The sequence below is a fragment of the Lasiodiplodia theobromae genome, assembly GCF_012971845.1.
Source record: "Lasiodiplodia theobromae strain AM2As chromosome Unknown scaffold_11, whole genome shotgun sequence".
Classification (NCBI taxonomy): Eukaryota; Fungi; Ascomycota; class Dothideomycetes; order Botryosphaeriales; family Botryosphaeriaceae; genus Lasiodiplodia; species Lasiodiplodia theobromae.
The window spans coordinates 612,665-635,505 of record NW_023336311.1 but is presented as its reverse complement, the minus strand read 5'-3'; the positions used below and the strand labels follow the sequence as shown (position 1 = coordinate 635,505).

At 53.7% G+C, this 22,841-nt stretch overlaps 7 protein-coding genes across 7 annotated transcripts; 5 read left to right on the top strand and 2 right to left on the bottom strand.

Moving 5' to 3' along the window:
* Positions 1-402: 402 nt before the first annotated feature.
* Positions 403-1,441, top strand: LTHEOB_4320 (Aflatoxin biosynthesis ketoreductase nor-1; the record flags this gene model as incomplete). Its single annotated transcript, XM_035513342.1, has 4 exons — positions 403-448; positions 532-1,120; positions 1,208-1,322; positions 1,370-1,441. 4 exons carry the CDS (start codon positions 403-405, stop codon positions 1,439-1,441), a joined length of 822 nt encoding a protein of 273 aa, XP_035375024.1.
* Positions 1,442-1,546: 105 nt separating this feature from the next.
* Positions 1,547-3,836, bottom strand: LTHEOB_4319 (Von willebrand domain containing protein; the record flags this gene model as incomplete). The annotated part of the gene is made up of 3 exons (XM_035513340.1): positions 1,547-2,520; positions 3,001-3,622; positions 3,672-3,836. The coding sequence occupies 3 exons, from the start codon at positions 3,834-3,836 to the stop codon at positions 1,547-1,549; spliced, it is 1,761 nt and encodes a 586-aa protein (XP_035375023.1).
* A 988-nt stretch (positions 3,837-4,824) lies between these two features.
* On the top strand, positions 4,825-6,843 carry LTHEOB_4318 (uncharacterized protein; the record flags this gene model as incomplete). Its single annotated transcript, XM_035513339.1, has 5 exons — positions 4,825-6,085; positions 6,141-6,275; positions 6,335-6,434; positions 6,489-6,622; positions 6,680-6,843. 5 exons carry the CDS (start codon positions 4,825-4,827, stop codon positions 6,841-6,843), a joined length of 1,794 nt encoding a protein of 597 aa, XP_035375022.1.
* A 1,445-nt stretch (positions 6,844-8,288) lies between these two features.
* On the top strand, positions 8,289-11,186 carry LTHEOB_4317 (uncharacterized protein; the record flags this gene model as incomplete). Its single annotated transcript, XM_035513338.1, has 3 exons — positions 8,289-8,322; positions 8,379-9,045; positions 9,098-11,186. The coding sequence occupies 3 exons, from the start codon at positions 8,289-8,291 to the stop codon at positions 11,184-11,186; spliced, it is 2,790 nt and encodes a 929-aa protein (XP_035375021.1).
* Positions 11,187-11,959: 773 nt separating this feature from the next.
* Positions 11,960-13,872, top strand: LTHEOB_4316 (MFS monosaccharide transporter; the record flags this gene model as incomplete). Its single annotated transcript, XM_035513337.1, has 5 exons — positions 11,960-12,242; positions 12,295-12,518; positions 12,571-13,054; positions 13,104-13,429; positions 13,519-13,872. 5 exons carry the CDS (start codon positions 11,960-11,962, stop codon positions 13,870-13,872), a joined length of 1,671 nt encoding a protein of 556 aa, XP_035375020.1.
* A 622-nt stretch (positions 13,873-14,494) lies between these two features.
* Positions 14,495-16,938, top strand: LTHEOB_4315 (Arca-like protein; the record flags this gene model as incomplete). The annotated part of the gene is made up of 10 exons (XM_035513336.1): positions 14,495-14,508; positions 14,572-14,600; positions 14,656-14,796; positions 14,848-14,990; positions 15,055-15,300; positions 15,361-15,622; positions 15,748-16,386; positions 16,464-16,570; positions 16,649-16,748; positions 16,811-16,938. The coding sequence occupies 10 exons, from the start codon at positions 14,495-14,497 to the stop codon at positions 16,936-16,938; spliced, it is 1,809 nt and encodes a 602-aa protein (XP_035375019.1).
* A 972-nt stretch (positions 16,939-17,910) lies between these two features.
* LTHEOB_4314 (uncharacterized protein) lies at positions 17,911-19,992 on the bottom strand (the record flags this gene model as incomplete). Its single annotated transcript, XM_035513335.1, has 6 exons — positions 17,911-18,102; positions 18,166-18,587; positions 18,637-18,647; positions 18,795-18,914; positions 18,971-19,123; positions 19,547-19,992. 6 exons carry the CDS (start codon positions 19,990-19,992, stop codon positions 17,911-17,913), a joined length of 1,344 nt encoding a protein of 447 aa, XP_035375018.1.
* Between the last annotated feature and the right edge of the window lie 2,849 nt (positions 19,993-22,841).

The window sequence follows — 22,841 nt, the reverse complement described above, 5'->3', positions numbered from 1 at the left end:
TACCAATGTCTTTGTTCACAATTGATTTGCCGATTGGGCGTATTGTATTGGTTTTGAATTTGACCCAGTCGGAAATTTTTGGCAGGCTTGCCCAAAGGCCAAGTAACTGAAAGATGCTCGGCACCAATAAATTATTAATACGGTGTCAGCATGGATGTAGGGATTGGATTGGATGCATCTACAAATGCCGATCCTGGTCGGAAATCCTTCACAAAACCAGGCCCTGGCTCCGTAAACGTCCCCACTTTATTCGTATGTCCTCTGATGGAAGCAACACTTTAACAGGTGTTACGATCATTCCGCCTAGGCACATCGTGCCGACAACCGTGTCAATCGCGTATTTATATATCCCTCTCCATGCCCTTGAGGAATTGACCAGCCCATCCATATACTTCGCCACCAATGTCTCCCAACACCACGACCTGCCTCATCACCGGCGCCAATCGCGGTAAGTAACCTCTCTCGCCGAGCCGACCCATTCCATCATCCGCATATCCCCTCCTCCCCCCGCTAAAACACACAACCCCCCAGGCATCGGCCGCGGCCTCGTCGCCGCCTACCTCGCCCGCCCACACCACACCGTCATCGCCGCCGTCCGCGACCCCGCGCACCCAACCGCCCAATCCCTGCACGACCTGGTCCCCCATGCTCCATCTCTATCCGCAACGTCCGGACAGCCGTCGTCCTCCTCGCGCCTCATCCTCCTCCAAATGGACTGCGCGTCATCTGCCTCCATCGCCGCCGCCTTCGCCGCACTGACCAACGTCCATGGCATCCGCGCGCTCGACATCGTCGTCGCGAACGCTGGCGTCGGCTTCGCGACCGGCCGCCCGCTGGCGGCGGAGGGCAGGGCGGAGTTGCAGCGGTTTGTGGATGTGAATGCGCATGGGCCGCTCGAGGTGTTTGGGGGGGCGTTGGGGTTGATGAGGGAGGCGGGGAAGGCCGGGGAGAGGAAGCCGCGGTTCATGCTCGTGTCGAGCAATTTGGGGAGTTTTGAGTTGATGGGGAAGGCGTGGGGGTACGGGTTGTACGGCGCCAGTAAGGCGATGGCGAATTTTTTGATTAAGTGGTTGGCGTTGGAGAATGCGGGGGAGGTGGTGGTTTTTGCGGTGCATCCCGGGTAGGTTTTTCTCCTGTTGTGGGGCGTCTTGAGAGTGTGTTGGGTGGGTTGGGGGAGGTGGAGGGCTCTGGCTGACTGGAGATACAGACCGGTGAAGACGGATATGGGGGATCGCGCTATTCAGGAGTTGGAGAAGATGGGGGTTGACCTGAATCTGAGATGGTTGGAGGTGGAGGAGAGTGTGAAGGGGCTTCAAACGCTGGTACGTATGAGGAGCAGAAAGCGGGAGTTTCGCTAACGTTGAATCAGATTGACGGTGCCGAGAGTAAAAACTTGAATGGCCGCTTTTTCCAACACGATGGAATAGAGCTGCCGTGGTAGACAGAAGCAGCCTTTGCCGAATTTGCCGAGTAAGCTCTATGGAACAATAGACAACCAAACCTTATTCAGACCTCTAGTTTTTCTTCCGTCGAAACATTTTAATAATCACGTGAAGAGCACGGTACTTTTTCCAAGCTCGTTTTCCTGCACTCTCCACGCCATTCCCAGGAAGCCGCCCCGCACAACCTCCAAAAGCTCGTCGATCTCCTCAGGGAGGGCCTTTTCAAGCCACCTCTTGGCCCTGTCGATAACGAGGTCCAGTAGTTCCTGTTGTTCTTGAAACTGCATCTCGATATATACGATAGTCAGAATCGTAGGCAACAACGGTTCCTTGGTGTCGGAAGATTTGTTTTCCACTCTGGATTTCACCTCCTGGACGGCTTTCTCATCAAACGCACTCAACAAGGTATCGAGTGAGGTTGAGTGGAGAACAAAGCATCCCGTCGATCTTTGAGCTGAGACGATATCTTCAACGGATATTCCCGATGTTTGCGGGTTCATTACAAATTCTCTGGTGGACTGGCACGGCATCAGAGATTTGTGTCTCAAATCCTGGATGCTATAGTCACAGCAAGGGATTATTCTTGGGCTTTCCGCAGGTGCACTGGCGGAAATGAGCTCAATCAGTTCTCCTTGCACTTCTACTGGTCCTTCAGCGGCTCTAGAGGCTTCGTGCCAGCCAAGTGGTGCTGTGCCGTAATGGTCAAACGGGCTGCGGACGGCCCCGGAAAACGCTTGAGGAGGATTGCAAACATTCGGGTTAACAAACCCGCTGATGGGCCATAGGCTTTGTCCACCTGCGTCGGTCCTTCTTCTTGCAACGGCGTTGCCTGCTATTGAGGGTCCTGATAGGTAGAGCGCCTCTGCACGGTAAAGATGGACCAGACTCTTGACGTGCGCCTTAGGTCCTGATTTTTCGAGGGCGATGAAGCTGGTCCACTTTCCAACAATGGACCACGTTTTCCCGAAGGATTCGGCCTCTGTCTTGACTATATCCTGGAATTTGGTGTCGTCCACAGTATTTTTTCCTTCGTGTTGCATGCCATGCAGCCAGCTGGTTTGATTTTCGAGATCTTTGACTGCAGCATGTGTTGCAAGAAAGTGGACGATAGAGGGTGTGGATTCTACTTTTTCCGACTTTAGGACAAGGTTGACTATCTCACCATTTGAGGACTTTGCAGTAATATGAACTTTACTCCCGGAATCTTCGAAAGCGCTGTTATTGACAAGCAAGAAGACTGAGAACCGAGAGAATGTGTGCAGTCTCGGTATTTGGAACGGAGCTTGGATGCATGGTGGAGCTCGGAGGCTGGGCAGTGCAGTTTTTTCTTGTCCGAGAGTTGAATAGAGATTGCCAGCATCTGCAAGGGGTATTCCTGGGTGAAGAGTGACGTTCCAACTGGCTGGTGTCAAAGCTCCCTTCAATAATCGAATTACCCTGGGCTCCCACTTCCCGGAATCGGCTAAAGCAACAACTTCAGATAAACCGCCACCTTGACGACCAATTCCTTCGACAAGAGCGTGTGATACTGAATTGCCAATTCCAAGACAGAAGAAACGAAGTCCATGTTCTCTGTTTGCCTCTTGAACTGATGCGTGGATCTCCTCCGTGTCCCAGGTTTCTCCGTCGGTTACCACGATGACGTTGGTTTCCATATTTGGAGTCCGGCTCGTGATGACACTCTGCAAGGCAGAGTTCAGCTCTGTGCCGCCCTTGTCTGCCGTAAGTTGGGCTGAGCAAGCAAAAGCCTCGTCTGAGTTCTCTTGGGTGGATGGCTTTGATGCTTTCCAGAGCAGTTCATGGGAGCTGCCGAAAAGGCACAAGTTGAAAAAACACCCTTCTGGAAGGCTCCTAATGGCGACTTTCATTGCCGTTCTCAGATCATTCACCTTGTCCTCCATTGAGCCGGAACAATCAATGACAAAGAGGATCTCGCATTTTGAATGGTCCGTAGGACTGGCATTCCTGGCAAAGTCTTGTGGCGAGATGGTGACCATAATAGCACTGTGGTCGTCGTACTTCGGATGGGGCTCCATGAAAACTTTGGTATTGCTAATGCTTTCCTTCGGAGAAATCAACAGGATGAAGTCACCCTTCAGCTCCGCTGACCGATTGGACAGCGTGGCATTTGCTTTTCGCAGGTCTGTCTCGGTGTTCATATCCTTGAGACTGGTAGATGCCTGTGGAAATGTCAGACATAGGTGTTGAGAGATTGGACGGGACGCGAACCGTTGAGCCCATCGTCACCGATATTGGATGGCTTCGGCTTGCCAGACGTGTAATTGGAACGGGGAAGGAGACGTCGACATTAATCTCCAGCCCTTGTTCTTCAACAGTGCTGTTGCTTTCGGAGTAGCCATCGGGAGGCGTGCCGTAACGAGAAGCTATCGACATCGGAAGAACGAATATCACGTCCTTACTCAACAAGTCTACCTTTAGCTCGGAGATGTACGATACCTCGACTCTAATAATTTCCTTCGCAGGGATACTTCCAATATGAGTCTCAAAGATTTCCGGAGTGTGCTCTTCTAACATCGCAGCGACCTTTTGGCGAGTGACTGCTTTTTCAAATTCCGCCTTCGCTTTCTGCTTTGGTTCAACAACTCCCTCAATGACACGATTTTTTCCAATGAAGCATTTGAATTTGTGGACCACAGATCCCTCATAGAGCGGGAACGAATAGCTAGCATGCTCGATTGGTGTGTTGTTGAGATTCTGAAAACTTTGCGTGACGACCGTTTCGGCTACCATGGCTTTGATGGACACATTTGCTGAGACTCGGAGAGCTGGCAGATAGATTCTGTCCGGATGGGGTTGGGGTGAAGGTGAAGGTGGGAGATGTGCCTCGATTTGATGATGCTGTACCATGCTGACAGGCATGGTTGCGGCATTGACAAATGCGCGGCGACTTGGACCATTCACGTGCAGACCCTTATGGTTGACTTGGTCCGTTTCGTGGACAACATTTTCTCGCGGATCGTTGAAATAGAAGATTCCCGAAGGACAGTTGGCTTTGTCGTAGGCATAGCTCCAGGGTGATGCCATGTCGTGCTGAGGATTCAGATAAACATTGAAGGACAAGGCTGAGGACGAAGTGAGTGCAGAAAATCTACGTGTCCAGCGCGCGTGAAATCTTTTCTAATTTATCAGCCGGTTCTCACCGCCTCAAATACTATTGGCAGCTTTTGCATCGCTACTGCAATGCTGGCTGTTGCCTATCCACTCACAAGGGTAGCCCCACCTGGCGGGGCTGTGCATGGTTACACATCACAATACGAGGCCACAGAGAAACACCTACGAGGCTGAAAACCCCGATCGCAATACTCAGACCTTGACTTGAGGAACACGTTTCATCACTCAGAATTAAAAACCACCCATCAATATGGCCCAACCGATTTCTATTGGCGACGCCTACCTCCTAGCCAAGCTTTCATGGCGGATTGGCCGGGCACTGAGTTCTGGCCGCAAGGCTGCTGCGACTGAAATAGGCGAAGTGCAGAACCAGCTTTTTGCGCTCGGAAAAGCGTTGGATGTTTCTAGCGACGTCTATTCGCGGAACAAGATACTCGGCGAAAACCAGTCTTTCCAAACGATGCTATCAAACTGCCGTGAAACGCTTCGGCATCTTGAAAAGTTGATGGAAAAGTACAAAGACGTCGACAACCCCACACAACCAGAAGACGATCTCCCGCTGAGATTGAAAGAGACTGTGATCCGCAATTGGACCAAGATAAAGTGGACAACGAAGGGCGGCGACGTATCAGATCTGCGTGACGCCTTGGGTGCTCATATCAACGCCATCAACCTCACTCTGTCGGCCCTTAACCTTGAAAGAGGTCGGGAGATAGAGCTTCGAACAGGCCGCATCCTTCAAATGGCCGAGGAGATGTATCTCTCATGGAAGCACCAGAAGCCGGCTCCGGCCACCGCATCAAAACATACGACGGGGCCGCCGTCTGGAACACTTGCGCGGGCAACCATCTACATCCAAACGGAACCATCTAAAGAACCTCAAATGATCTGTCCTCGGGCGTTGATACGACTCAAGTGCGTTCAGGAATCCCCGCTCGAAGGCGCCGGACTTTTCGAATGCGCATGCAAGGAGGATCGGCAGCCCCACGCCGAAGACCTCTCCCTCACAATCCGAGACTCAAGCTTCTTGATTCGAACACCCGGTCAGAGGCCGTCCTGGGAGATTCAACTCTATTCTGAAGTTCTTGGTAGAACAGTGCAAGCTATCATTTCAAACCTGGCGGCCTCAAAAACCGGGGAATTCGAGGAATTCATCCATGCTCTTGCTTTTAGACAAGGCGAGAACATGATCAACCAGGGCATAAGCTCTCCCTTGGCTTTCATTGGACTAGAAAGATCTTTAGAAGGAGACGAGCAATATCTTTCAGTGTTGAAGATGCAAGCCAAGATGAGTGGGTTCGAAAACAGCATTGCTGAAGTTACATTCGACACCAGCGGAACCATGCCTCCACTCACCCTGAGAAACATCCAGTCTATGCATCTCCTTCATTATTTCTCTTTCTGTCTGCGTAGCTCTGGCCAAGGAGGCAAAGACAAGCAGTACGCCGAGCTGTCTTTCGAAGTGCCGGATGCCGCACATACTCACGCGGCCTCCCGTTACACTGTCCAGGGTGAGCTCCCAAAGTAAAATTGCCACCCAGTTCAATCACTAATCTTACGATACAGTCCACTACTTCACGGAAGTTGATGTCAACACCGTGCACAGGAACGTATTCATCGACGATGTTCTGTGCGCGGAGGACGGCGATACCTCCTCACAGCTCAAAGCAGACGTACAAATTCATTTCGATTCTACTGAAGGTGATATCTACAAAACCAGCGCATTACCATACACACTTGCATCTAACAAATGACTTCAGCCGCCGAAAACTTTGCAAGTTGTCTCCGTCTGATTCAGGCCGAGCTCTTCCTTTCGTACTTGCGCTCTGAACGAGTGGGCGAATCACTGCTCTTCACGAAGTAAGTGCAATCCAACCAATCAAAATGCCGTTGTTCTGATCATATATTCTACAGACCCTTGGGAAACTGCAAGATTCATGAATATCTTCTTCTCGATACAACAGCAACTGGCATCCGAGACGATGTCACGGGAGAGGAGCGCGTCATCGTTGCAAACAACTCGAAAGCACTTTCCGTTTGCATTCCCTGTAAGCATACCGTAGTAAGGCTCTAGATTCTGTCAGTTGTAACTGAATTTTCATCAGCACCTTCACTTTCTGCTGCCGCCGGCCCAGAGCTGTCTCCCGAGAGTCAGCTGATCGTAGTCCAGATCAGTGCGGATAGAACGTCAATCATTCCACTGAATGCAGATACAACCTTCATGCAGGTAGGATCAAGCGGTGGTTTAGGTGCTGGGGAGCTCGAATGATAAATGGTAGGCGTGGGCTGACATAATTTTCCCTCTTGCTATTCGGTTAATTCGGTCGTTGTTATGGGAGCAAGGACTCATTCTGCTATCTTTCTACAGCCTGCATTTTACTCTTTCGAGAATGCATAAAGTACGGAAGTCAAACCTTTGATCGTAAACATTTGGTCTCTCTCCCGAATCCCTTAAATCTCCATTAACAAAGACGGAATCCGATGTTCTTAAGCTTAAGTATGATGCGCACTGTAAGATTCGCTTAAATGTTAAGCCGCTTAAACCATGTAGGTGGCTTGCCAGGGTATTCAGCCGACTCAAGGAAACACGATGGAGCCCTTAACGTTTGACCAATTATTTGCATACACCTCACTTTCATACCGCCACTTGGTTGCTTCTTTCATCTATTTTGTGGCAGTGCTAAGCGAACTCCTTATTTCTGCACCTGCTGTTAATCTGCTTAAAGAGGGGCTCCCGGACGGTGAACTCGGTGTCTTTACTTTTACTAGTGCCGCAAACGCTTCTGTAATGGCATTTTCCACACAATCGGTTCTTTTCGCAGCATAGGTCGGACCATGGAATTTCTTTGCCATCTGACTTAACGAAGTTTTGGACGGCAGGAAATAAGGAGGTTTTGCAGAATGCTAAAAGCTTTGGGTTTATTGAGCAGGGAAAAAAGAGGATCCTTCGGGGATCATCAGCTTACGGTGGAGGTAGGCATAACCAGAGGTGGAGCGAGTGGAGATGCAGGGATGCTGCAAGTTTTGGGGCGGAAGCTAACTTAATGTGAAGTGAATGAAAAGGCGATTTTTTGATCCCTATCGCTGCCTATATGCTAACACTATAGCTCCTGTTGGCCCATACCTCTCCATCAGCACGATGCGCAGTCTCCAGGTCCTCATCTGAATGCTGCGGTCCGACTACTCGGAGAATTAGCCAGAACTGCTGCATTTTGGACCCCACGCCCAGCAATACGTTGCGGACTTGGCACGACTAGCTTTTTCAGACTAGCTTCTAATGGTCAAGGGCACGCTGACGGGCGTTCAGCTTCGGCGGCTGTGCGCGCGTGCCGGTGCCCATCCCGCCAATGGGTTCCTGCCGTTTAGCCAGGTACAACTCTGGACCTTGATCGATTTGCTCTGATCGCTGCCGTCGCGCCGGTAACTGGCATGGTTTAAGAGGTACAGTGAAACCAAGCAATCTATCAATAAATCCTTTCGCGGTTTCTTGATGCAAGGCAGCCACGTTCTTGCAACAATTGTCTGCCACCGTTACGCTTGTCAGACTGCAATTTGAGGTCCTTTTCACCTCGACTAAAGGATCACGCATCCTTTTCTCCTCCTTCCTGTCGCTACTCTGCCATCTTGAACGATCTTTGCACATGAGATTTTGATGGTGTTCTAACTGCAGCCATCATGATGCGGCTATCCTTTCTCTCCGCTGCCCTATTCCACATGTCAAATGTGGCATCGGCAGCCAGCCTCACAGGTGAGCGCGCGAGGTTCCCATTGGGATGTTTCAGACTGATCTGAACATGGGAACAGCAAGCTATCGAAACTCTTCAACAGCAGCAGCGCCAGCAACGCCGCAAATCACGCCAAGTCCTACGAATGTTCTTAGCAATGGCACCTGTAGCGCCGAGTGCTTGCTCTTGATACCGTTTTGTGAAGACTGGTACTGGAGCAAGCTGTACGTCTCAACGACGTTGACGGCAGCAACCAAGTATATCGTCATCAACAGAAAGACGAACACGACTTCGACAAAGATCGTGTATGCAGATCTCCCGGACGGTTACACATTGCCGCCGACGAATGCCGAGGGTACGCAGGCAACAGTCACGACGTTTGGAGACCTGTCGACGACGATCGCATATCCCACGCCGTACCTGAGCTGGGACTCTGGATACTCCTGGTCCGGAACACTGCCTACTGTGGACGGGAGTAGCTCGTCTATCTGTTCAACGGTGACGGGTAGTGTTTCAACAACCAAAACATACACAGGTAGCTCGCAAACCCAAATAAGAACGCACTATTCGACCGAAACCTACAGCAACGGGTCAATCGATGTTTCTACCAGGTACGACTGGCAGTGGGTTCCGACGACAACATATGTCAGCTCCTTCGAGACGGGGTCATATGCCACGGTCCTGTACGGCGACACGTTCCAGCGCACCGTGCCACCGGTCGACTCTGCTGATCCTTACGGCTTCCTGTAAGCAGGCCCCTCCTCCATGTTTGCTATTTTGATACTTACCTTTCTCCAGATATACCTTGGTCGCAAACTACACTCTCCTCTGGCCCAAGTCGATCGAGACAGATGCGGCGTACCTCTCGTGCAGCACGCCGAATTACCCTGCCCCTGCCGAGGCTCTGCAGACTGCGTCGTTCATCACCGAGACCTCAACCTCATTCGAAGACGGCGACGACGAGCCGACAACCGCAGCACCGCCACCAACCAGCTCCCCGGATGAACCAGAGACCTCCCCAACACAGCCACCGGCGGAAACCAGCCCCACGGAAGGCACGAAGCAGCTGTCCCCCGCACCAACAGCCCAGCCTCCCCCCGCCGAAACCGCTGCTCCAATTACCCAAAACCCAGAGACGACGAACGACAACGACGATGACAACAACCCCCCTCCCCAGACCATCGGCACCGTCCAACCCCCCGCCGAACAAAACTCGCCCACAACCGGCGCCGGACCTGCAGTGTCCGCAGTACAACCACCCGCCAGCAACCCCGTCGTCCCCCCGCCCTCAACCTTCCAAACCGTCGACATCCCCACCACCGCCCCCGACGGCTCGCCCACCACCGCTCCGGGAATCATCATCGGCGACCAGACGCAACCCATCATCTCGACCGTCATCCCCGCCCCCTCGTCTCAGGCCGCTCCGCCACCACCAGGCGAGACGACCGCCGCTGCGGCACCGCCAGCATCCTCGATCCCCGCCATCGTCGTCGGTTCGCAGACCATCACGGCGGGTCAGACCGCGACGATCGGCACCGTGCCCGTCGTCGTGCCTGTGCCCACGTCGACCGCTGGGCAGGAAGGAAGCCCAGATGCACCAGCGACCTTGTCTGTCGTGCCTGTCGACCAGCAGCCGCCTGCCTCCGCCCCTCCTGCCGCCGTGACGCTTCCCAACGGCGCCACTGCCATCGTAAACTCCGGAACGCAGGTGGTGGTCGGCGGCAGTCAGACGCTGCAGCCAGGCGCGAACACCATCCCCGGCTCCGGCAGCGGCGGAGGCAGCAGCGCAGCAACCGTCATCCTAACCACCGACGCCGCAGGCAACAGCGTCATCGTCGCGGACGGCAGCACAGCCGCTCTTCCCACCGCCGCCGCTGCACCACCGGCCACTGCGGGCGGCGCCATCGTCACGCTGCCAGGCGGCCAAACCGCCTCCGTCGACAGCGCGTCTCAGGTCGTCGTCGTCGGCGGGCAGACCCTCCAACCAGGAATCAACACCATCGCAGGCGACAGCACGGTCGTCCTAACCACCAACGCCGCCGGCGCCACCGTCATCGTGGCCGACGGCAGTACGGCTGCTCTACCGACTGCCGGCCCTGCGGTGACGGCCGCGGGCGTGGGCGGAGCGGGAGGAATCGTCACGCTGCCGGGCGGCCAGACGGCGTCGGTGAACGGCGCGTCGGAAATCGTCGTCGTTGGCGGGGACGGGGTGACGACGACGCTGAGCGCGGGGGCGAACACGCTCCCCGGTAGCGCGGGGGAGGTAGTGACGCTGACGACGGATGAGGCGGGGAACACGGTGCTCGTTGACGCTGGGGGAAGCGCGGTGACGGTGCCTGCTGGTGGTACGAATGCGGGACCAGTGACGGCGGTTGCGACGTTGCCGGGTGGGCAGGAGGTCGTCGTCGTTGGCGGCGGTGCGGCGTCGGGCGAGGGGTACGTGGTTGATGGGACGACGTTGACGGCTGGCACTAACGTGGTGGATGGCTCGACGGTCGTGCTGACGACGGATGCTGATGGGCAGACGGTCGTCGTTGAAGGGAGTCGGACTGTGGCTCTGACGGGGACGGGAGAAGCGACGGGCGCCGCGTCGACGGGGTTGGGTGGGATGATTTTGAGTGGGTTGGGGGCGTCGGGATCTGGAAAGAGCAGCACAAAGTCGGCGTCGGCGTCGGCGAGTGGTAGCAGCAGCAGCAGCAGTAGGAGCAGGAGCAGCAGCACCGATGCCACGGCAACGTCGTCGGACGGCGCTGCTGCTTCGGCTTCTGAGTCGGCTGGTGCCGCCGCCGCCGGAGCTTTTGGAAAGGTCGGAGGAGGTGGCTGGGGCGTGCTCGTGCAGGGGGTGGGGCTCGTAATGTGTTTGGTGTTCGGCGTGGTTCTGCTTTGAGTGGACTGTACGCGTAAGTTCGAGGGGGGAATATGTAATGGCAGCTGTAACGAGATATGAGGTAGCAAGATTATGCAAACAATGTTAATCATCTCGGTATCGTTCTCCTTGTGTTGGAGTGATCGACCATTGTGAGTCTCGCTGTTGTGACTATCGTGTTCATGGTCACTTACAGATACCGGCCACCATGTCCATATCGGAGATTGTTGCCAAGCATGGTATTGCTACTTTTGATCAAAGGAACGCCGCAGTGGGACTGTTAAGATAACATCTTCATGTTTTCCTTGGTTAAACAAGCAGATTGTCGAGAGCATCCCCACTGCATGACGTTGTCGTCGTCGGCTTACGGGTCTGTCCGTTCACGAGCCTCTCCGTATCTGTGCTTAAAACCGCTTAGTAGCCACGGGCACGCGGGCACATTATCAACCGACGCAGCTGATTCGTCGACGCCGGCTGATCGAGGAGCCGCCTTTTCGCCACAATCCGGGGTAACGCTCCACGCAAGCGCCAGTGTGGGGACCCCACACCCCACGAAATGCAAAAGAGGCAATCTTCTCCAAACCCCAGATAATCGCCCTCCGCACCGTGAGGCCGCCAGCGTTCGTTAGCGTCAAACCCCGACGACTATTTAGCATCGCTGCAATGGCATCACCATCTCGTTCCTGCATCATTTCGGCTCGGGTTCTTTCCTGACACTTGCTCTTCAGCTCATTTTCCGCGTGTGTGCCTGTTATCCTTATCTGATTGCTCTCCATCGGCCGCCGAGAGACAAAATGGAGAAGGCGATCGAGGCTGGCGAAAAGCCTGCGGGCAACGTCGAGCATCATGAGGATATGGGAGTGACACCACACGACGTCCCCGAGAACTTCACTGCTCTGGTCGAAGACATTTCGTACGGTCCGGGCGGAATCCGTGGCATTATCGCGTCTCCGTTCGTCTTTGGTGCCGCATTCCTTGCCTCTCTCGGCGGATTCTCATTCGGTTATGATCAGGGTGTCATTTCCATCATCAACGTCATGGATCAGTTCTTGGACCAGTATCCAGAGCTGAAAGGAGGTACGTAGACGGCCTGTCACAAATTCAATGATCTAGAACTGAAACGAGATAGGCGGCTTTTGGACTGGCTTCATGACAGCTATGCTAGAACTTGGTGCATTCCTCGGCTGTTTCTTCATGCCTTGGTTGGCCGATAAGATTAGCCGCAAGTGGGCACTCAGTGTCGTCGTCATCATCTTCTGCATCGGCGCCATTATCCAAACTGCAGCTCCTAACTACGGAACCCTCGTTTTTGGGCGCTTCTTTGGAGGCATCGGCGTTGGAACACTCGCATTGGTGCGTTTTCGGATCTCCTTCCCTGTGCCAAACCCTTTACTGATTTCTCCAGGGCGCCCCGCTGTACATTTCAGAGATCGCTCCGCCGCATCTGCGTGGCGCTCTACTGGTGCTCGAGTCCGTGTCAATCGTACTTGGCGCTGTCGTGGCATACTGGATAACGTATGCTACGAGGCACCTGGAAGGAGACATTGCCTTCCGCCTGCCGTTCGGCCTTCAGATGGTCTGCGCCGTTTTCCTCGGCACTTGCATTCACTTTTTCCCTTACAGCCCGCGCTGGCTGGGTCTTGTTGGTCGTGAGGCGGAATGTCTGCAAAGTCTGTCCAAGCTGCGGCGTCTTCCACCGACCGACTGGCGCATCAAGGCTGAATTCCAAGCCATCATCACTGAAGTCGAGTTTCAGAAGAAGATGCTGGACAGACGCCATCCGGGCGTGACCGGCTTCAAGCTTGAGATCGCGACCTGGCTGGACCTTTTCAAGAGCCGCAGGCGTGTCGCCATCGGCGTAGGCGTCGCATTCTTCCAGCAGTTCTCCGGTAAGCGCAACCTCTTTTCTCATCCAAGCCCAAAACTCACCCCTCTCAGGTATCAATGGCTTCATCTACTACGCGCCTCTTCTCTTCCGCAGTCTCGGTCAGGACAGCGAGATGTCGCTGATCCTGTCTGGCATGATCAACATCGGCCAGCTCGTCGCCGTCGTGCTTTGCTTCTTCATCATCGACCACGTTGGTCGCCGTCCGTTAGCTATCTGGGGCGCCATCGGCATGGCGGTACCGTACATTATTATGAGCGCTCTTGTTGGCGAGTTCTCGCACGACTGGCCCGGCCACTCGGCCGCCGGGTGGGTTACCTGCGGCTTCGCCTACGTCTACATCATCGCATACGGCGTCTCGTATTCGCCTCTCGCATGGGTACGTCCTCCCTCGTATTCGTGCCCCTCCCTCCAACCGCCTTAAATATTTATCCGCTCCTTGGGTTTGTAAGCTGACATCTATTCAAGGCGCTTCCGGCCGAGGTCTTTTCGAATAGCACTCGCGCAAAGGGTGTTGCACTGTCGACGGCGACGGTATGGCTGTGCAACTTCATCATTGGCGTTATCGTGCCTGTTATGATTGAGAACGCCGGGTACGGCACCTACGTCTTCTTCGCCATCATGTGCATCCTGGCCGCCATCTGGGCTTTCTTTCTCGTCCCGGAAACCAAGGGCAAGACGCTCGAGGAGATGGACGATGTGTTTGGCGATAGCACGGCGCACGAGGAACGCGAGGTCATGGCTGAAGTTTTGAGGAATGGCGAGACGCGAACGGCTGACGCCGTGATCAATGAGAAGGTGGCCCAGACGGTGGCGGCTTGAAGGCTGGTATTGGTATAGACACTTGAATGTGAAATAACTGCGCTTCAATTTTTAGCCATTTGTTAGCTTGAAAGTTTTCTCGAATCCTTCCCATTGTTGGTCCTTCAACTCTTCTATCAGAGATGCTCTTCTAGAACTCAGGCATCACGCTGGCATTGACGGTACGCTAAATTAACACGCAGCTTTGCCGCCATGCGCAAATCACAAAAACTCTACCGCAGCCCGTCCGCCGTCTTTTGTGCGGCGAAAAACGGTGGTTGGAAAACCTCGGGTATCTCGGTAGCTTCTCTTTATCTACAGGCTGTGTGGTCATAGCATAGTATGTTAGGCGTCAAGCCGGATCTACGCCTGCAGCGTAGGCGAGAGTGACGCGGACGTCTTCGCCCGAACAAACGGCGATCGAGGCAAAGACGGCGGCCCTAAAGAACGGCTAGCCGGGTCTGGCAGCACCAGACTGGCTCAGGCTGACGCACGAACCCTGCTATTCCGCACCTCTGGTTGGCCCCGCAGGCATGCTAGCGGGGGCTTGCACCGCGGGCGCGAGCAAAAAGGTAGCACAGATCCGCCATTGCTCAAACCCACTTCGCCGGCCCCATTCGAACATCCGGCTTTGCAACGCAAAATGAATACTTCGTGGTATGCAAGGCGCAAGACACGTAACACTCCGGACGAGGCTGACACTTATCGTCCGACCTGCAGTAATAACTGCCGAACCAGGCACTACAAATGTCCGTCTTCTCCGGGTATGACGCCAGCGAACAGGGCTGCGCTGATGGGCTGCAGGCGACGGCAAGGTGCCTCAGTGTGGCAGATGCGAGCGGACTGGTCGACCCTGTATCCGCGAAACCCGCTGGAAGTTCAAGCACCGCCAGTTCCCTCAGACCGACCTGCAGAAGCAAAAGTGGCTTCCCGTGCCCCCCAAAGGTTCACTGTCTTTCGCCAGCCGCCACCTCCCGAAACACTGACCAGCAACAGTTGACTTCATTGCGGAGAACGGCATCGATGGCCCGGATTCAGACGAGGAATTCAACGGGGAAGAGGATGCCGCTAACACTGCCGGCATTGTTACTAACAATGTCATCTCGTTGGATGCTGACATAATTTTGGACCCCCTACTGGTATGTGTCGGCTGCGAGGCAGGCTTCTGCGTTGTAACACACACACTGAAACTCCTGCCACCAGACCCATCCAACACCATCGTTTCCATCGGCCAACCATGACGACCCCGAATCCCTCTCGCCATTCATCTCACTCACCGCATCGGCATCCTGGCTAGCTGACGTCGAGAGGCTGCATTCGATAGCAATCAGCACCCCTCAGTCGGCCGTGAGCACACCAGGGCGACTGCAAAAACTCAATCAATGGCCACTCCCAGTCGAAGAAGAAGCAATGCTGCTTCGATACTTCATCGACAACGTATCACGATTCGTACGACTCTCCCCCTTATTTCCTACCCGACTGTCCAGCACAACTCACACCACCTCCCAGTTCGACGTCAGCGAGCCGATCCAGTACTTCCGCGTCGACATCCCGCAGCGGGCGCGCACGAACGCAACCCTGGCCAACGCCATCATGGCCCTGTCCTCGCGCATACTGCAGTGGAAAGAAGGCTACAACCCGCACGTCGCCGACCGATACTACCAGAAGTGCCTCGAAGCGCTCATCCCGGCCCTCAGTGACGAGGCGCTCGTCATGGACGACACGCTGCTGGCCGCTACGATATTCCTCCGCATGCTCGAGGAAATGGACTGTAAGTGTTGCCCATCACCACACTACTCCTAGGACAACCCTCCCAGCTAGGACTCTCCCCTCCACACCTCGCCTCCCCCTCTCTGTCCACCCCTCCATTCTAACTAGCTACGCTCCCACCTCCAGCCCACATCTCCGGCCTCGACGACGGCGGCCGCCACCTCAGCGGCACCCAGGCCATCATCAGCGTCGCGACCGACGCCCACCACCAAAACCCCTCCTCCACCTCAGCCAACCCCCCAACCGGCTTCCGCCTCGCCGCCTACTGGACCGCCTTCCGCCAAGAGCTCTGGCTCGCGCTCCACAAACGCCAACCCGTCACCCTCTCCGTCCGCCGCGTCTGCGGCTTCGTCGACGACTACTCGGACGACTACTCCTCCAACGGCTTCGACCACCACCTCCGCAATCACATCCACCAGCACCACCCCTCCCCTCGCAGCGGCGTTGGCAGCGTCGGCGTCTTCTCCGCCCCAGCCCCCGACTGGATCTGGACGCAGCGCGCCGTCGCGCACTGCGGGGACACGCTCGATTGTATCTTTGGGGATTTTGAGAGGGCCGAGGGGATGAGGCGGTGGCGCACGCTCGTCGCGGATAATGAGCGGTGGTGGCGCAATGTGCCGCGCAGCTTTGGGCCGTTTTTTGGGGGGTTTGAGGGGGAGGTTGGGGAGGTTGGGGTGGGGACGCCGACGGGGGAGAGGGGGGTAGGAGGAGGAGCAGGAGGAGCGGGAGGGTTTCCCGAGTTGAGGTGTCATTTGGAGTGGCATGGTGAGTGTGTCTTTCTCTTTTTCCTGGGTGGGTGAGGGAAGATGGGGAGAAAGGGCTGTTGGCTGATGAGAAGGCAGTCATGGGGTTCGCGTATATCGTTCTTGCGCGGTTGCTGCTCATCGTGCATGATCCGACAGTCCCGACTCTGGGACCGCAGCGCCGGCGTGCGATTGCGGAGATTGACGTAAGTGTTCTCATCCATCTCACGGCGTGCTACGGTCTAGGTTACGCATCACGGTTCTGACGAAAAGCGGCTACACAGAAAAAAGCCAGGCGCGACGTTCGGATCTTGTGCGGTATCGGCCTGTCGAACGACGCAGTGCCACCGGCTATTCTTATTTCCTGCATGGCCGTCACACTCTGTAAGCGACAGCGGTCCAGTGTTCCCCCCTTGGACCAGCACGCTAACCCGTCTCCCGTACAGTTGCCGATCGCTTCACGAACCAAACCGAACAAGAGCGCCTTTACTGGGTGCTGCTTGAGACGGAGAGGCGGCATGGATGGCCCACTGCTCAGGCACGAGCCCAGCTCAAGGAGATGTGGGGATGCTGATGACATATTGCACCACGATTTCGGCAATACGGAACTATGAATCGAGACTCTCATCCGAAAAAGACCCACAAGAATCACAACACCGCGTCCCACCATCTCAGCCGGGAGAGGTCGAGATGGTAAGGCCTTCGGCGCGAAGTGACGGGGACGGTGATCCTTCCGCGGATATAGCCATGCTAGAGAATATTCGGGCACGACTTCACTCGGTGGGCCAATCGCAGGGCTCGCGATAAGCGGTTGGGCTCTTAAGATACCGTGTTCTAGGTGTTCACTTAATCTTTTCGAGTAAGTGGGCTGTTGAGATTGATTAACAATCCAAAGATAGAAGAGGGCGTCGGCCGAGGGATTACTTCGGCAAAACCACATGTGGACAAGTGCGAGAATACTCACCTGTCACTCAAGCCACTGGGAAGTCGAAGCGTTAAAGTATCAGGAGTTTCTCCGGGGAGTCTGGTTCGATTATCGGCTTCGGATGTTCGCAGATACCCGATTGCCATGTGGTTGTGGCAAACTCCTATGGTTTACTAACGCTTCCGCTGGGATACGGAACGGCTCCGAATACGATGGAACTTTTGAGAGAATGACGCAAAGCAAGCGAGCTAAATGATTATCAAAAGCTTTTATCCGCCTACCCTTTCCGGCAAAATCGAACCGAGCATCAGAGAATGTCTGCCATCGAGACGGCAAAGATCTTGTCGCAATACTTGATGAAACCCGACCGTATTGGATGCGCTGGATGAGTGGCATGAGGACTGAGAGGGTGGTTAACCGGGTGACGGCTACATACCCTGTTAAGCTGATTAAGCTAACTACGAAGCTATTACAACACACAGTGCAACAAATCCCTACTGATGACGATCAGCTTCGTCAGGCAGTCCGCCTATACGCCTCAATCGACTCATTGCTCTCCAATATACCCATATGCTCCCTAATAATACGCTGACGTGATGCAAGCTCGACCTAACTCTCACTTTACTCGTCCCGAACCTCAAGACCTCCGGCATCAGTAACTACCTGTGCGACACAAACTCTGTCCATCTCTGGCACTATTTGAACCCCGAACCTCACCGTCTCCCTCCCAGAAGTGCGTATCCAACGTTGCACGTCCTCGTCATTAGCATTCGTGCCTCTTTCCAATATCATCTCCGTCTCCGGCGCCACGAGCTGAGAGATAGCTTGCCAAGCGTTGTTCAGCCTGCTATACCGCGTTTCTCTGATGAAACATACCAACGCGGCTGCGAACAAGAACAAGTGCAGCAGGAGGTTCGCCACGACGATGAGAAATCCTGTGGAGAATGAGGGCACCTGCCTCGACATGATCAGGCTGGTCGACACGGGCTCGGAGCGGGTGAAGATGTGAAGCCAATCGTGGTAGGCTGCGCTCATCAAGGAAGTGGTGAGGGCCTGCCAGGCAAGGGCGGGGTCGTCCGTATCATGAAGGACATCGTTTACAAGTGCAGTCCAGCCCTGATCCAGGGAAGTAGTTGTCTGGTTGCAGGTATCGCAGAAGTAGACCATCCAAGGTGGTTCCGTAGAAGAGGCTTTCTGCGCTCCTGGACCGACTATTGGGTTCCATACCAAGCTGTTGAGGAAATCGGAAGTTATGGTCTTCAAATCGAACGAGCTTGAGAGATTCATTTTTAGACCATCTGCGTTTTCTTAGTATTCGTTTTATGTAGAGAGTAGGTGATTTCTTACGCCAGTCGGTGCTATGGAGATTGCGATTAGGATTCCACTGTTCAATGTAGCCCTTCATTCTATCTTTTATTGGCCTCATGTCAAGCTCAAAAACACCCCGGTCAATTCTTATAGAGCTCATAGCCCCGAGATAGTGCCGTAGATTTGTCGTATCGAACCTTTCACGGTTGAAGTCCCATGTAGGAATTAGATCTCTAAACTTGTCCAGTTCCTTTTTGTGAGCCTTGATGGGGAAGTCTTGAGCATGGTAGAGCCGTTCGGATGGAAGGAAATGGTACCTGTAGGTGATCAGCACATGGTCTAAAGTTATGTTGAAGGCAGACTCTGTACTCACATGGCATCGAAGCATAATGAAACAGTGATGGAGTAGTCATTCGAGTTACGGGGTGTGTACTCAAGCCAAGTGCCTCTTTCATGTTCCGAGACATTAAGCTCTGATTGTTCCTGCCAATCTTGTGGTACCGGCACCTCGTTCAGTCCGCGGGTCCTAAGGAATATAAATGAGTGTCCGAGTTCTACTGCCCAGTGCGTGGTGTCAGCAGTAGAACTACCGGTCCAATGCGATACATTATACGACGTGCCACTGCTGTTCGATCGTGTTTCCGTGACGAGAGTATTTTCCAACGTTTCATTGTTTGTTGGATCAAATTGATTCACAAGGCCGCCTGTCCCCACAGGGAACCCGCAGACCACGGCAGATGAATCAGCTCCTTTCGACAACAACCCTTCCAAAGGACATTCGAACTCAGTTTTAGTCCCACTGCTGAGCCTCAGAATATCTGACAAGTCTTTTGGCAATTGGGAAGGCGACATGTAACCTGAAAAGGTGAGTATCCGATCATTCGGTGCGTCTGAGCGTCTGGCTTCGCCGATGCGAAAAGTAGCATCTGAAATGTCCGGCCTGACGCACGCAACCCGAGCATCAAACAAGGCGGCAGTTCCTTCGTAACTCGCAACAGGCAAGTTCTGTAGATCCAACGGTAGCAGTGCCCGAGCGGTCGGTCCCGTATCCGCTACGGAGTCCGGAAGAGAAGATGGTCTTTCCGCCCATTCGGCAACTGGTGCGAAACCACGCGGTGCCGAGGCCCAGTGGTCGTGATCCTTTGAGAGGGATGCAGGGAAAGCGTCAACGTAATCCTGCAGAGAAAATCCCACTCTTGTCTCGTTGGTCGAGGGGAATCCACGCACTTCTCTGGTGCGTACGTCCCACAGAAGGAGCGTAGACGTGAACTGCGACACAAGGGAGGAGAGCGCGAGAAAAGCGACGATAAGAAACACCTTGATGCCTTTCAGTCCCTCAAGGTTCTTCCAGAACTGCCGGACGGATGCAACAGGACCGGTGTTGCTGTGGCGCATGATTGAATAGCTCGCTGTTTGCCGCAAGAGCACGCCGCCGCAAGGTCTGCCGGAAGACTCAAGAGAGACCGCAGCAAGCATCGCCACAGCTGTCCCTGCTTGTACTGCAACCGCAAGCCGGATCGTAATCGTGGACAGAGTCACCACTTGTCCGACAAACTCGTTCAATATGACTGTGCGCCAGCTCTCGTTTTTCTCTCCGCCAAACCAGAGGAAAGAAAGAACCATAAGGGCCCCGAGAAGTGCAACGACAGAAAAACTGTTGGTCGCTATGAGTTCGGTACCGAAACGCTGGATGAGCCCAGGATCTGCATTTGCCGTGCAGGGCGAAGATCCTTCCTCTTCTATTTGCTGGGCATCTCGGCTCTTCGATGGTCGCAGTGAGGCTGATGAGGATGACTTGCTGATACATGACGTTGAGCTGTATGAAGTATGTTCGCTGGAGGCATACGCGAAAGAGCCGTGTGGCGAGCTGGTAAATTCGGCCATGCTGGAGACTTGAGCAATGGTGACACTGTGTTGCAGATAACGTCTGGTGCAGATTTTAGGGACACATAACTCGATCAGGCTGAAGAGGATGATGAGGCACTACATGAACCACGGCATATGCGGAAGACACGGCGACCTTCTACCAGACCCGCGGATTTCTTCATGCAGAAGTCGTGACTATTTTGGTCCGAAACATTTCCATTTTTGGAACCCCCACGAGTTTTGCAATTTCATAGGCCACGCTCGACAGGGTAGAGGTGCATTGTGTAGACTTGCGTAGCTGTACTATTTTGGGGAATGCATTACTGCCTGATAGCCAGTCGTTGAACCCTGCCGTTTTTCTGCTCTGAGACTAGTCCGGTTGCACATGCTGACTGGAAACGTGGACAGCGGACTCTATTCCCGCCGAGGCTTACCTTCCGATTATTGGGCAAGAATAGTAACAATCTTGTTAGAGTGCGGAGAGCCGCACTCGCTTATAGTAGTCACCCGGGATTAAATTACTAATTGAGCTATCAATGTATTTCGCTATTTCCTAGCTCCTCAGAGAGTTCATATACCCGCAATTCGAAACGGTGGAACAATCCAAATGCCAAGAGTATAAAGGATGAGATGAGATGTGGTAGATATTTGCATATGCTTAAGTCACCGTAACTCCATCGTAGCATTTAAGATGAGTGCTGATTTCAGACATTAGCGGCATAAAGTAATATCTCAATTCGATGGTCTCCGCCGTTGACTACACTGAGTTGCTTAACACCAGTTGTAAGTTTGCCAAAAAAAAAAATTGAAAAAGATCATGGAGAGGGTATACATTCCGGTATAAATTCGGTCCATTGCGTAGTCTGGCGCGCTTAGTATTCGCCCGTGCAAGAGAAGGTGCGCCGGTGCGGTGTGTGGATGTCATTATCCTTACACGCTTACGTAGCAAATGGTGAGGCTAATGGATTTCGCTTCTGTTGAGGTCGATCGTCTGTAGGTGGCGCAGCACCTCATATGCCATTCATCCTACGTAGCTGAATAGGCATTTCCATACATTTATTGGTCAATTTATGGTGAATCTTCGTTTCTTCTTTCTTGGCGTTGTGGGGCCTGTGACACGTGGACAATGCTTTCATTCGTGGCAAGGCTTGGCATGGAATTGTAGGCAACAGCCAGTGGACTACTAAATACTTACATCTTGATCATTCTATGTCCGTACCAGTTTCACAATCGCTTACGAATCATCAGTCCTCCCAATCGATTGTTCCTCAGAACTCCCACACTCCCACATCCACTCTCTGTTCATACACCCAGGATGTTTGAGCCACCACATCAAAATCCAAAACGCCAGCCACGGCTGGATCATCAAGCCAAAGAAGAGAATACCAGAACAGAGCACGGCTCATGCCCACTTTCAGAAGACTCTGGTGCCCCTTGTACATGGTGCTCGCGAATAAAGCTTCGTTGCCCTGGTGGCGTTGCTCACGAGGAAATGGTTATGAATGGACCACTTTTCCAGGATCTTTTTCACGGCAACTGCGACTGTTTTCTTGAGAATAACCTACTTCCAAACTCCACGTGTGGGTTCTGTCGGCACTTGAACTTCAAACATCTTTTCAATTGCGTCTTTCGATATGACAAGATCCGGCACCACTGCGAAAAGGACAGATTGAATGAGTGTCCCAATATCTGTACCGACTGGTACTGCAAGGAAGGCTTACTGAATAAGTGCCCGGTTTGCAGGCTCGTGGCAACTGAATTTGGACATGAAAGCATCTCGGAGGTTTTGCTTTTAGTCAGGGAAAACTGGTCACAGGACAGCCCTCCCGTGTTATGCTTCCGGGGAGGCGAGGAATCTCAGCACGAAATAGCCTTTCGGGTTTCAACCCATTCATGGCCCCAGATTGGTAGTAAAGTTGACTGGAACCGGATTCGAACTTGGCCATTGAGTCAATCGGAATATAGAACGAGATTCCTACCGATTTCAACTAGACGTTCCTCAAGGTCTTCGTTTGCGCTGGAGGATCTTCTAGACACGTTTCGGGTCATGGATATGGCGAGGAATTGCATCGTCTGTCCGGAATATCCGGTAGATTACGTTGCGCTTAGCTATGTCTGGGGCCGAACGTCCGAAAACGAATTCCAGGCAACACTTCGCAACATCGAAGGACTGGAGCTCGAAGGAAGCCTATCTCAGATACAAATCCCACGTACGATACAAGATGCAATGTTCGTATGCCGTCAACTCGGCCAAAGATACCTCTGGGTTGATCGATTTTGTATACTCCAGGATGACGAGGACTCCAAACATGGGCAGATTGCTGCTATGGATCGCATTTTTGGGACTGCAGTATTCACTATCGTAGCCCTCACCGGAT